This window comes from Polypterus senegalus, chromosome 4 (assembly GCF_016835505.1).
Source record: "Polypterus senegalus isolate Bchr_013 chromosome 4, ASM1683550v1, whole genome shotgun sequence".
NCBI classification, from domain to species: Eukaryota; Metazoa; Chordata; class Cladistia; order Polypteriformes; family Polypteridae; genus Polypterus; species Polypterus senegalus.
The window spans coordinates 161827270-161842419 of NC_053157.1; the positions used below are offsets into that span (position 1 = coordinate 161827270).

The window sequence follows — 15150 nt, forward strand, 5'->3', positions numbered from 1 at the left end:
TATTATTAACAAAGAAAATATGGAAGTAAAAGGAATAGATTAGTAATCTGCAAGGATATTTTATTTTTTCTTTCTCCAGTACTCTTAAATAATGCAAGGTAATGTTGTCTGTTGTCTTTAAGTTTACTTCATGATTTGTGCCAGAAAACAGTTATTATTACATCCACAGCAGGGATACTGTGGTATGTCCCAAATTTCTTCAGCTAGAGTGAAAAGGTTTCTGACACAAACAACAGAATAAGGTATTAAGAATATGTTTGTCTGAAACAATTACATCAGTACATCACTCTTTTATATGTTATGTCCCAAGGCTAACTCCTAATATGCCAATGACTGTTGATTTTATCCACCAAAACCTTAATTAACCTGACCTTTGGATCAACCCTTCAACGGATTGTTTTCCACATAGCATGACACAAACTACAGACGCAAACAAGTGAAGCTTATTAAGGAGGATTCAAAACAAAGTCAGTAAGTGACACAATCTGCCTTGTATAGACATTACACGTGCATGTTATGTTCTGGGTACAACTCCTACTAGACTTCAAGCTAGGGATAAAGCACTGCAAAATGTATCAAAATAAAGTATGGGTATATCAATGTGTGAACATTAAGAAGTAAAAATGAAACATGTACCATATACAATAATTATAAAAACATTTTGCACATATCAAAAGAATGAAACTAAATTAAGCATACTTCCTTTTAATTTCAGCTTTTTTTGTGATTTTGAATACAAGTAAAGTGAACCACTGAATTTAAAGACATTTAAAATGGTATTTATCAATGTACAAACTCCTTTGGGCAAAAAAAATGTGCATGTCCAGTCCTAAAAATAAAATCATTCATTTGGGGAAGAAAATTACTGCTGGTCACTGCAGAGTCATTGTCATGCTGCATGATTATAGGCAACACATTGTTTTTCAACTGACAAAATCATCATGAAAGAATTAAGACACTGATTTGGCAAAATACCTACTAAAATAGACATCATAACAGGGCCACTCTAAAACAAGAGTGCTTTGAAAAGACTAATCAAAATCTTTAGTTTTGTTATTGTACAAAACTAAACCTTATCCACAATTTAGTTCATCCATCCATCCACCCCCTTCTGATTTCTGAATCTGTTTAATCCAGGACCTAGAGCTTATCCCAGAAGCATCTCGTGCAATGCCAGAACAAACTATAAACAGAATGCTTGTTCATCCCTGTTCACTCTTAAGCAGGACTACAAATCAAAGCCAAAATACTGAACTTAAAAAAAAGAACACACAAACAATGCAATAAAGCAAGGTTAATTGATATAAAGGATGTGCAGTCTGACATGAAGCTCACGTGCAAAAAATCTACAAACTGCTGTTTACAGCAGCAATAAAAGCACTTTTCACATACTCTCCATGCAACTCGTAGATGCACAAGTTCATGGCTCCGAGTTAACCCTTATAACTCTAAGTCTAATGTGTGTGTTTTTTTTTAAAGAAACAACCTGCTTGCTCTGAACTGCATCTTCTAAGGAGATGAATCCAGCAGTTGAGAATGGTGAGCACAAAATGGCCAAACACACAAGGAGTGCAACTCAGGCTGTAACCCACAAGCATACAAGCAGACATAAGGGATGATGGTCTAAATCATACAGTAGCTCTACCAATAATAACAATAAAACTGTTGCCTGTTCAATTTTGAAACACTGTATTGAGAACTACACTTTAAAAATATGCCCAGTTTTAATTTAAAATGTCAATAAGCAGCAGCATAGTTAAAGACTATACAGGTGATGACATTTTCAACTCCCAAATTTACACATTACCTTTCCTGTGCATTCTACATTACAAAGGGTGGACATTTTAAGCCAAGTTCACATTAAAATTACTGTATGCTGAGAATGAAATGCTGGCAGCGTTTGGTAAATTCATTTTCACACTGCTATTACAAATGAAACACTCATCAGAAAGCCCCTTTCATTATAACTTTTGATATTCAAACCTGTGTCCATACATAGCAAGTGCTTGCCCCATGAAATAAAGTTGCAGTTTTATATCACAGAAATGTACTTTTGTGCAAATTACAAAAATAAAAAGCACCAGTATGCGCATTACATGCTAGATTTATTAATTTTCTTACACCTCACTTAAACCAATTAAACGACTGAATTTTCAGTCTAGTCACTGAATACATACAGAGGCTGAGAGTTTTGATGTCTTGCATTAAACAGTAAGAAAAACAGATAAGTAACGGGTGCCTAAGTTCCCCATGCAGTGATTATAAAAAGAAATGTCTGCAATTTGCATGTTACTCTACTAATACTAACGCTAAATAATAATAAAGTAAGCAACTCGCCACTAGTAAAACTTTAGAAAATGCCCTGCATTTAGTAGGTAGATAAATAATTCCCACACTGTATTCTTTTCATTTTTCTATCACATGCAGAGGACATATACCTGATCATACAAAGCAGGAATAGAAACAAGTATTACCCCCCATTACAGTTCCCACATAAACTACATCATACTATGAAGATCTGTAACAAGATAACAAAGTTACACAGAGTCTGACAGTGAAATGGTTTCTTTGTGTTATTATTATATTTTAATGATTTTTGGCTCAAAATAGAAACATTTTGTGTGAATGAATCTTGGATTGGTGCCAAAATGGTCCAGAAAATTGTACAGGTAGGATTAGTTACGTTGTCAAAATTTGGCTTCTTTGGGGGGCAGCAATGCATTGTTATCTGGTTTGTACCTCTTGTCAATGTAAGTGGCAGTCCTTCCAGGCAAACGTTGCCATAGGCACGTCAGCTACATGAGCCTGCTCAGCACCTCACATTCATTTTCAATCACTTGTATCAAAAGCCAGAGTCCAATTCAGCGATAATATGCAAAACATCATTCACAGAGTATTTTGCTTTACACATTCGTTTTGATCTCTTGCTAGATGTCGATGCCATTTTAGCCGTTGTTTGCCCGTTTCTACTCTCGTGACTGCTGGGAATCTCGGCCAAACCAATGAATCTAACATTCCTTCTAGCAAAGGGAGTCCAATTAAAACATAACGGTGGGTTTTGCCACCGTTTAAAGTTGATTACCCCTCTTTTTGACAAAAGTCAACATCCACGCTAAAAGAGTTAAACATGAGAAATGGTTTCTGATAGATTTTAAAGGCCTGGACCTTTATTGTGTAAGGTGAGTGTTTGTATGTATGTCTGTATGATCAATATTTCATGCTGAGGAAAGGCTTGAGCACTTTTTGCTATTAGCCTAGGGGCAAATTTTAAAAACATATTTCCAGCAACACAGAGACATGTCTTGAAGGTAATATATCTACAGTAAGAGTGGATATCATTTTAAATTCACAGTTGTAAATTTGTATATTTTCATCTTAGTTTCTTCTGTAAAAATCTACAGGTAAAAAAGTATTTTATTTATCCAAGCAAAACTTCAAACTTAACCATCTTTTCGGCACTTCAAATTTCTCCAAATCCAATGCACCATGCAATGCCATAACCAATTTTGCCTCCTGTACACAAAGCAGCGCTGAACATATTTGCTTCACTCTAGTCTGAAATACGCTAACTCGGAAAGATTTATAGCTAGCACTGTTGCAATGGTCTGCAATTAACTATTTGATGAAAATAAACACAGAAATGGAAAAGTTACACAAGTGTGTTTATTAGCTGACCAGGTTTCAAATATTTTGTGTTTTATTAAAAAAGTGCTGTAAGTAGGGGGGGTAAGAGATATTTCTGGAATGCCACTACTATTTAGTAAATTCATAGGCAGGTCACTTAATATACGACTTTAAATTCATAACTCAGAAAACTAGTCACTGCATATTACAAGAACGTATCATGTTAGCGTTTTTTTTTTTTTAACAAAACAGAGCTTCAAGGAAAATAGTCATTTTCTAACCTGCTTAGTCCTGAAGTGGGTCATGGTCGGGGGTACTGGAGCATAGCGTGCAATGCAAGAAAACACTCTGGACAGAGTGCCAGTCTATCACAGGGCAAACACACACACACATACCCCTGCCACACACTGGGGCCAATTTAGTATCGCCAATCCACCTAACCTGTGGAAACCCACACAGACATGGGGAGAACATGCAAATTCCATGCATGGAGGACCCGGGATGTGAAGCCTGGTCTCCTTATTACAAGGCAGCAGTGCTACCAGTATACCACCATGCCTTCCTAAGGACAACAATATTTGATTATAATACTCACAATTGCCTTTTGCCTTTGTCTTTCTCTCTGTTTAGCTCTTTCAAATTCACGCTTCTCGTAATCTCGTTGATACTCTTCTCTCTTTAACCTCTCATGCTGGTATTCTTCATAACTATCATACCTAAGAGTAAGAAAGTCCATTGTTACTTGCTGCATCGCATATTACTATTATGTACCATAATACTTGTGATTTTTTTAAACCAGACTGGAGTTACTTCACCCCATATATCGTCAGAGAAAATGTTACATGTAAAGATTTTACAAGACAAAAATGTGTTAGCACAGCCAGTGCCTGCACATCTCAGAGAAACTCAGGAAAATATAAACAAAAATGGGCACAGTGGCAGCTGAGAGCATAGACAATTATATGCAAACAGAACTACAGTTTATAAAACACTAAATAGAATGTACAAGCAAATTTTCCAGGTGAAAATGATATCCAAAAACGTAGAAGAGATGTGTTTGGCGAAATCTAATAAATAGTAAAATGAAACATATAAAAGCTTTGTAAAAAAAAAAAAGACTATTTTGGCTTGTAAATTATGAACCCTGTGATGGATACTGCAGTAAGTCAATCATTTATGTGTGTTTTTTTTTTCTCCATCTTGTTTCCATTGCATTTATCATGTTAAATCACCAATGAAGAACTTGCACACAAAAATAAAAATATACAGAAGGAAACACAATTTTTACTTAGTGATGACATTTGACTAAAAGAAGTCCATCAGCAGAGTAATTTTATACTTAATCTTGTAAAACAAATATTCTATTTAAGTACATATACACTGGTCAATTTCACACAATTCCACTTGATGCCACTAAGAGCTGTGCAGTCCATCAGCAACATAGTGGCTCCAGGAAGGAGTGATGTAGCAGGAGGCAGATCAACAGCCATTGGGCTGGAAGTAACGCTTTACACTCATCAGTGCTGCCAAGCTTCAATACTTGTGCAGAGGCAGGCTTCAGCTCTCGGCTTGACTAGCCTCTTATCTGCTAAATGAATACCTCCTGATGCTTTGTTTGCCCTGTTCCCACTATGATTCCTATTCACTCCTTTAGTTTTGCCATAATTTCTCTTTGATATCTCCTGAGTAGATATAAATAATTATTTTTTCTTTCTGTGATTATTTTTTTTTCTTTCATCATCTTGCCAAGACATAATCCCAGACAGAACATACACTAAACTGCTTGATGCATTTAAGGCAAAGAATTAAATCAGTAACTAACCAAAAAATTGTTAATGCATCACTAGCAGAGCAATTTACAACACACTGTCTTCTTCGGGATTCCTAGTGGGAAAGAATTAGAGCAAGAAAAGTTACAAGCAAAATGTAAAGTGCTGATGTCCGTGTGTATGTGTGTGTGTTTATACAAGAGAAAGTAGGGTGAAATGACACATTTTATTGGCTAACTAAAGAGATTACAAATGTGTGTGTTTATAGAAGAAATGGGTTCACTTCTACAAGTGAATCTGAATTACCTTGGTCTTCGATTATAGGGAGACCTGGATCGTGATCTTGAATATGAATGTGGACTTCTGTGGGATCTGGGTCTGTTATGACCTGAGTCGTTGTCACAGCGGGTGCTAAAGGAGGTGTATGAAAAAAAGGGGCGGGGGGTTTGGGGGAGAGAGACAGAAAAAAAAATCAACAAATTAGGAGCACATCAAAAATTCCTGTTACTGAGGAACGTTGAAATTGCTAACACTAATGTTCATGCTGATATTTTGACAATAGCTGTGCTTATTTGCAAGGCTGGGTTAGCTTTAACTCTCCCTGTGGTAACTTTGCTCGGATCATAAGTCAGGGCTGTACAAATCTGGCAAAATAGAAATTTCAAGTACGTGGACAACTGTGACCTGCTGGAACCATTACATTATTCATCCAACACCCCTCTAAATTATTTATCAAATTTTACTGAACAGTAATTCCATGACTTTCAATACAATAAAAATCTTAACTCATTAATAACCAACAAATCTTGCACTCCTTGTTTTACTTTGGCTATAGGAGACACGTTTGTAAATCATTTACATTTTGCCCATGTTCTTTCACTGGTACATAAAAAATCAAGTGGAACAAATATAGTAAAAGTAATGTCATTGTTATGCCATAATTCAGTTCAGTTATTTCTTTCCCCATTAACAGCTGCAAAATCTATATTTCACAAAGCAGGGTTAGTTTACTTTTTCACCACAAGAACGATACAATTGTCTGTCATGATGACAGAAACACATAGTGAGAATACATTATGTGTGTTGGATTAACTTGTGACATACAGTATATACACTATAATTATATAGTAATAAGTATATATATAGTGAGGGATGGTCAGGATTATTACCCGGCCATGACACCCCTTTAATGGAAGGACGGTGGGGGGTTGGGGTTTAGCTTTTGAAGGGCTGCAATGACCCCTCGGATTCCCACAGGGCTATATGGGAATAGGTATTTGTCGGCTCAGCCCTGTTGGGTTCCGGGGGGTGCTGCAGTAGCTACAGAGCCCTATTTTGTCGGGCTAGAATTACACCTGGGAGCAGTTCTGGATATTGCTAAGGAACCACCTGGGGTACTCCCAGCTGTGGCATAAAAGGAGCTGTATGCTTCTATTCCGAGAGACGAAGTTGGAGGGAAATGCTTGCGAGAAGGAGAAGAGGTGGGAAGAGGAAAGCCAAGGGTTACCATGTGCCATATTGTGCTTGTGACTGTGCTTTGTCATGTGGTCAACGACTGTTTGGAAGTGTTTCCCCACAAAGAACAGAAGTAAAAGTCTTGTTTTGTGCAACACTTGTGCCTGTGTTTGGTGTGCCCAGATTGTTTAGGTAGCTGTGTGTATACATATTTTTAATTGTTTGACTTTATAGCACATATTAGAAAAAAGGCAAGCAGCTCAATACAAGTGGCATATTCGTATTTAGTTATGGACTAGGATTTTAATGATAATACTTTAAAGTATTACATGATTTGTTTGCTTTATAACCTTTTTTATTAAATGATTTAGTATCCTGTAAAACCACGGAGCTTTGATGTATACAGCCTCATTTTTTCCGATTTTGTTTAGCTGCGAGGACATAATCCCAAAGGTAATCTATGCACATTTCTGGAGAATGTCAGGGTAAAAGGAGCATGGCTCTGTTCATTGTGAACCAGTTAGCAGACCTATGAGCCAGAGCCAAACATGCTGTTACAGTGTTTACAGTTTTGCTTTTAAGTTTTAAATCAGTGATAGCTAAAATGCGGGTCATAGCAAAAATTGTGTCATTCATTAATAAACAGCAGGATGAGCAATGTTTTCTCTGGTGAAGACAATGTAACAGGAAGAATTTGGACAAAAGTGGAAGTAAATAAACATACTGAGAAATAAAGTGATTGCTGATGAGCCATGCTCTAATCACACAGTTGGCATGATGTGGAGAGTCCTTACTAAAAGTTGTTTGCCATCAGTACTTCACAGCCACAAGCAACGAAACTACATGTGTGGATTCTTGGCACCATGGCTCATACTGATGATGCATTTAATCACCATGTGACCTTATAATGTGGTGGCTTGTCTGCTCCTGCATTCACAATCTCTGCATGCACCTCACAAGATAATTTGACTTTATTGTACTTTATCTCACTTTTCATAAATACATTGCAGGAAGAAATGTAATTGCATTTTTGTTACTGAATTGATCACCCTTATGCAAGGATTAAATTATAAATAATTTTACTTGTATTTCCATGCATTATAGTCTGGTAGGGTCATTTTATTGTCTGCTGGTGTACAAGAAAATTGATCTGCTCTTCAAAGTTACAAGTGCTTGCACTTATGATATACAGTTTAATTTCATAATTATGATTGTTGATCCAGAAATGTAAAATGATTGCACAATCAAATTGCTTTTTACAATATACAAAAAGACATTTATTACCTACACTAAGTAAAACAAATATAGCTATAGATTTGACTGTTTTTTACAAGCTAGGGCACAGAATAATACATGACACCTAGTAATAATTCAATTCAGACACAACTCATTGGTGGAGAAACTAAGTAGTGAGGCATATTACAGAAAGCTTTTTTTTAAGTATAATCTTGTGCATTTAAAACACCCTGAGGCACACTCTAAATCTTTTGGCTTTTTCATATATTGTATTCATGCAGCCCCAGATGACCCAATAATGATTGACGTCTAGACTTGCTGGAGACAATGCTATTGTCTCGGCTCAGTTGACTTCCTTTCAATGTTTTTTTTAACTCAGTGGTTTGTCTTCTTTGATGTGAACATCATTTGAAATTACAAATTGTCTCTTCCCAAACGTTTGCAAGATTAGGCTGAATCTTGGAGATTCTTGCCTGTAATTTCATTATTTTATTCCTATTGAGTCACAAAATGGTGCTATATTACATAAAGATTAACTAATTGACCTAGTAAGAAAAGATCACAATTAACTATATCGTATTTTGGCAGTTAAAAGATAACATTTAACAACTTTTGAGCAGACATACAAAAGTCATGGAGTACATCAGAAACTAACATTACCTTACAGTATGTAACTACCTACATAAGACTAAAAAAATCCTTTAATGCATTACTAATATAGTGCAGTTTATTCACTTGGAATTGCATAACTAAATAAAGTATGAAAAAATATATATGATTGTAATAAATATAATTGTAATATAATTGGTACAACTGAAGGCTCAGCATGTCCAAATAAAACAGTCGAGTTACTTGATAATACAGAAGTTAAAATGTTCAAAGGAATAAAAAAAAATTATTCTGAGCTGAGAATATCACTTTCTTTGCTCGCTGGCAGTACCCCCCTACTGGCGGATGCCAATTAGCTAATCAGACACACTTGTGTAAGCGAGCACACCTTCGACTGCTTCATGGTGTCACACCTGCAGCGGAAATGTTAGAAAACAGACTGCAGTGCCCTTATTAAGGCTCATATTGATGAAGCCACTTGGGAAAGCTAAACAAAATCATCCTGAACATTGCGTCCTGTGCTGTTTAGACAGATTCAGATTTATGCATCATCAGGTTACAGAAACACCCTCAAATGTGTTATTTTTGCCTGATTTAAAACACTTAGACTTACTTAGTCCTATACAGACATTATTAACCTATATATATCTAACGTACAAATATCTTTCCTTTTTCTTGCTTTAAAATTACAGGTTTAAACAATAACCCCCACTATTTACTTTGTAGAAGGTAGCAACACATTCAAATATCTGTCAACCCTGCATGTGTTTTTCAAACATAATACATATAAGTGACCAAAATACCAGGGGCATTGCAATAATACTACACTTGCTTTGCCTTTCGCTTCCACAAGCAAGAGAGGCAAGCAGTAATAAATTAAAATAACAGCTTTTACTGTACCAACAAAAAGCAATGAAAAACAAAACATTTCAGTATATTTTAGAGGGTGCAACTGGGAACCATTTTTTTCTTAATTATGAAAACATCTTCAATAAGACGCTATAGGGTAAAGTGCTATTAAAGGACACAGAAAGAATAATGGTACTGTTCGACAAAATTCTCACACCCGTTATTAACATCTGTCAGTGGCCATAGACACAGAGAAAATTCTGACTATAATAAGAATGTAAGATGAACAAGCAGTAAGAAATGATAAACATGCTGGTAACATAATAAATAAAGTAATGCCAAAAATTAATCACCAAACACTACGTAAATACCATGAAAACTTGCTTTGAACACAATAATGGCAAATCCTGTCAGTAAAACAGATAATGCAGGGCCTTACCGTGACAAAGACCTGCTGTAGGGGGATCGTGACCTTGATCTGGAGTAAGGTGATCTCGAGCAGGACCAGTGTCGATGGTAAGACCTGGTCCTGGATCGAGACTGCGATGTTGATCTGGAACGGTGAAGACGCTCTGAAAAGAAAAGCGATTTGGGAGGGGAAACTGAACTCCGGGATGGGGAACAACTCGAAGGTGAACAGGAAGGGGACCCTTCAAATAACAGGTCTGAATGCGTCACATCCCAGGGATACAGGAACTTGTCACTCTCATCTTCACTATCATCAAACACTCCTTCCAGTGGTAGTCCAGGTTGGACATACCCAGACAGTTTACAGCAATACTCATCACCAGAGTTAGTTTCTGTCTGAGTACTATTAAACTTTTCCTCCTCCTTGCTAAAGACAGCTTGTTGGGGGTGACCAAAGTGCTTATTTAGTTCCTCACGAATTTCTTGGTCTTTAAGTAGCTTCCTACTATTTGAGTGACAGCACTCTAAAGAACCACCTTCATGTTGCTCTCCTTCTTTGTTGAACTGCTGGCCTTGGCCTGGTAGAAATGCACATTCCTGCTTCACAGGCGATAAAGAGAAGTCTTTACATTCTTGATGCCTGCCTTCTTGACTGTCCTGCAGCCGGTTAAGGGAAACTTGCCCCTTTATATTTAAAGACTGGCAATAATCGTGGTCACCAAACAAGCGTGTATTAGATCGTTTTACCTTTCGCTCCTCTGACCCAACCGGTAATGCTGGAACCTTGCTGAGATGGGCATACAGTTCTGTTTGTTCTGGACCCTTCTTAATTGGGTTTGTTACCAAAGAACAACTGTTGGTACTGTTGTAATGAGGCTTTTTGCATGGCAGGGACGAAATGTTGCATGAGGGCAACTTGGTTTTTATTGATGGCTTGAAAGGATTATCCTGGTTGGCTTTGTGAGGAGGGGTGGTGGGAGGTGTCAGACCTGAAAAAAAAAACATAACAAGTTAAGACTTACAAAAGGTACTTCAAATAGTGTGTTAAATTATATAATGGGAAACAAAATAATTCTTTCAAAACCAGCACTGTTGTTAAAGCGTAAATTATCACAAAATTCAGAGGATACCATCATGAAGTCATATTGTTCAATTCTCCTATTTGAAATGTCTAATATGTAGCTTAGTGTAAGATACAAGCACAGCCATCAAAAGCAAACATTACATTATTATGTCTCCATTCACTTAATGAACTGTTCCAAGCAGAACCAAAACCATCTCACTTTCAGATTGCTACAGCAGGAGACATATGTTCATTCTTACATACAAATTAGATTTAATATTTGTCTAACATGTGTGAAAGATATTTTCCTAATTATGATTTCTTTTAATAATAATCATGGCTGATTCCAATGTGTTAACTGCATTTGTTCCTTTGACCATTTGTAGCTATCACATTGCATTCACTATAGTATCTTTTGTATCTGACCAAATGAAATATGTTAATTACTATGCAAAAGCCAGGCTGCGATTATGTTATTAAGCATGTAATGAGGCCTTAGTGACTGGTAGTGATCCCTATTTCAATCCCCATGGAATCCATACATTTCTTGCTTTGTCAGAGACCTGGCTTATCCTTGACAGATTTATGCACAGACAGATGGCTTTTATACGAGGACAGGCTGACAGGTAGCAGTTTATAGCATTGTTGATGCAATAGCACAAACTAGCAATACAAGTCTCCAGCCAAAATGAAGCGTAGGTGATTTCCTTGTTTCATTATTATTATTTTTTTTTTCTACTGCAAAAAACAAATGCAAACAGCAATAAATAACTGCCATTAGCACAAATGTAATTGATGTTAGACAAACTACTCAGTACAAACATTCAGAAAAGAGGTTTATATTTCATTAGGGTTTAGTGAGAGCTTTATTTATGATTACTGGAAACAAATATGTCTGTTCGTTTTTTCGGAATAAAAGGCAAACAAAAAGCATGCATCACTGCTTTCCCACCATCTGCACAGAAAGGCAGAATCTTTTATTGATAAAAACAATGTTGAAAATTAAAATTTATCTGCTTGCTGGTTTCTTTGTTTTCTTTTTTCAGATTTTGCAGACTCCTTCTTCACAAGCTTCTCAAATATTTTTAAACTTTCTGTTCTCCATATTAAATCAAAACAGCTTGATTGAACAGAAATTGTTCAAAAATTATATCTGGATGTGGTTTTAGTGGATCATGGTAGAAATAAAATATGTAGATAAGAATCTACTGTATAGCCAATACATTAGCTTAAACCAATAAGAAGTTATAAATCAAATAATAAAATAACATTCTTAAACTAGCTTACTTCAGTTCTGGGTCATGGGGGCCGAAGCCTCTGCTGGTAGTATTGGGCACAAAACAGGAATCAGTCCTCAAACATAAAAAGTTTTGTAGATGCAAGACAAAACCAGAATACCACTATTAACCCATACACTCATAACTCAAGGTGTGAAAAAGTGAAAAAAAATCTCTGGGAATCTGTGTTGGATTCCAGGCACTGTCAGAGTAGAGTTTGCACACTCTCTGTGTCTGCTTAGGATTTTCTCTGGGTGCCTCGTTTTTGTTTCTCACAACCTGCAGATCTGTCTTTTAGGTAATTTGGTGGCTCTAGTTTTTCTCTGTATGGAGGAGTGAGAATTCTGTATATGAGTCAGTTTTGTTCCTATCCTGTGCCTTGAAGCTGTTGGGATAGACTCTGGTAAGAAATTGATGGATAGAAAATTTACAACAATAAAAGACTGTATTATCAATTAAAATTATTAGGGACATTAATCTGGATAAATACATGAGAAACTAAAATATTTATGTTGTATTTTATGGTAACTGTAAATTAGCTATCCAATGTAATTTGTGGAAAACACCTGCTAATTTCTTGCACGATCTAGCTAAATTTAATAAGGAATAACTGTCCTAGTTTTTCAGTTACATCACAACCATCTGCTCAGTCTCAGTGCAATATGTAATAAGAGCTACTTTTGCCAAAGAGAAGCATAAAAATCATTACTTAGGAAATGCATCACTTTAGGAAAATTCTGTATAAAGAATGGGATTAAGCTACTACAGTAAATTAATGGATTGCTGAAGAAAAGAGCTTAATTATTGTAGCTGTGGCTAACAAAGGCAATTCTTTTTCTCATAAGCAAGCAGTGCTATACCATGTAAAAGGTTCATTTTGAAATCTTGTGATGTAAAGAGGAGTGGCAAAAGAAGGTTGTGTGTTATGTTCCTTTTAAAAAGTAAAGATGTACTGAATTTAATGTGTCATTTTATTTTTTTCTATTCCTGATGTGTGAACAATGCAGAGTACAAAAAACCTGCACTACTTGTTTCTGTTGTAGTGTAAACCTTTCATGTTTCAATACAATAAAGACATGTGATTAAGCAGCTCTATACACAGGAAAAGAAAAATCTGCCTTAAGGAGGATTCAACCAGAATACTCCAGCGTCTTTCACTGCCTAACCTTTTACCCTTTCTCTGGTAACCAAAGAAGCTTGGGATATTCATTCTCTAAAACAGAGTTTCCAATCCTTTTGTCACAATTTTGTCTGTTGCTATTTCATTGCAACTGAGTGCTTTATCACAGAATAATGTCATACTTTCAAATAAGTAAATGGCAGTCAATGCACATTCCAAAGTGATACATTGATTGTGACACTATGTCTGCATAGGTCTCAGTGACCTGTGGAAGATTATGCACTTTAGGATATGCAGTCAGATAAGAAGATCATAAGGATGTTTTACAGAGGCAACTGAATCCTAAATATGCTAAGAAAAGCTGTAGATCAAAAGAGGTAAACCCACCTGATTAGAAGACACTATGCTTAAATGTGTGATGGAACTATCAGATGGTATTTCAGTTCCTTAATTACACCATTAGGCAATGGTCTCATGCAGAGTTGTGCAGATGCTTTATTAATAATACTAATTCTGTACATTTACTGTATATAGCATTTTTCCCAGTATCCAAAATGCTTTTTGTAGTGAGTGGGGAGCCACTTCAACCACCACTAATGTATAGCATCCACCTGGATGATGAAACAGTAGCCATTTTTTGCACCAGTACGCTCACCACACATTAGCTATTAGGTGGTGAAGTGGTGAGAGAGACAGCCAATCAGAGACAGGGGATGATTAGGAGGCCAAAATGAATAGGCCGTTGAGGGCAATTTAGCATGGACATTGGAATACACCCTGTTCTTTACAAAGGATGCCCAGGGATCTTTTATGACCACAGAGAGTCATGACCCTGGTTTTATGTTTCATCCAAAGAATTGCGCCCTTCTTAAAGCACAGTGTCCCCATCATTGTAACGGGCATTGGGATACACACACAGACCACAGGGTAAGTGCTCTCTGCTCGTCTCACCAACACCTCTTCGACCAGTAACCAAAGCTAGATGCTAAAACTGGCCGGGGCTGTGTAGCTTCAGGTGGATAACCGCTTCTGAAGTGCATGTGGTATGGCTGCTTTCAGTTTCTCTCTGACTACCTTGCATGTGTATATTTTTCGACTGGCAGAACCATGCTCTGTGTTGGTTACAAGCAGACTGTTGTGGGGCCATTAAGATAACTAACCAATATAAGAAACATAGACATTGGTAAAAGTAAAAATAGGTAACCGTTATTTCCACACTCAAAACACATTGGCTGTTGTATCCTATGATTTTTTTGACTGAGAGGATGGGACATACTAATGAGGAGATGGTTAGCTAGACAAACAGTAATGTGGCAGTACTGCGGCCTCTCTAGGAAATATTGCCACTCTATATGGCCATGACCTGTTCCCGAACATGGTGATCTTAATTTGCATTTGTGGCTATTGTAAAAACAGTTTTTCTAGTAAAGTTGTTGTGTATGACAAAAAAGTGAACACAAGCAACAAATATATTAACCGTAAAAAGACATGAGCGGTAAATAAAGCCACACCCATCATGGCAGGTAAATGTTTATACCTTGCATTATATTTCACCCATCTATTAATTTTCTGGATTTGTATAGCATGAACAGCATAAGGGGAGCTGATGGTTTTCAGTGCTGTAACAGTCACAAGTTGTTTAAGCAACTCTTAAAACAGTGCAGAACTCTTACAAAGCACATTCATTTACACCAGAACAATTTAAAATCATTTAATTAACCTAACAGCGCAACTTTAAAT

General features: G+C 36.5%; 1 protein-coding gene across 5 annotated transcripts in view; it reads right to left on the reverse strand.

Annotated features, from left to right (window-relative positions):
• The window catches only part of ppargc1a (peroxisome proliferator-activated receptor gamma, coactivator 1 alpha), a 1188791-nt gene that overhangs the window by 25460 nt on the left and 1148181 nt on the right, over positions 1 to 15150 (reverse strand). For all 5 annotated transcript variants that reach the window (XM_039751582.1, XM_039751585.1, XM_039751583.1 and 2 more), the window contains 3 exons: positions 9982 to 10939; positions 5700 to 5804; positions 4220 to 4340 (listed from right to left, as the gene is read on the reverse strand). In XM_039751582.1, coding sequence (XP_039607516.1) covers positions 4220 to 4340; positions 5700 to 5804; positions 9982 to 10939 — 1184 coding nt within the window. The remainder of the gene's footprint in view (positions 1 to 4219; positions 4341 to 5699; positions 5805 to 9981; positions 10940 to 15150) is intronic.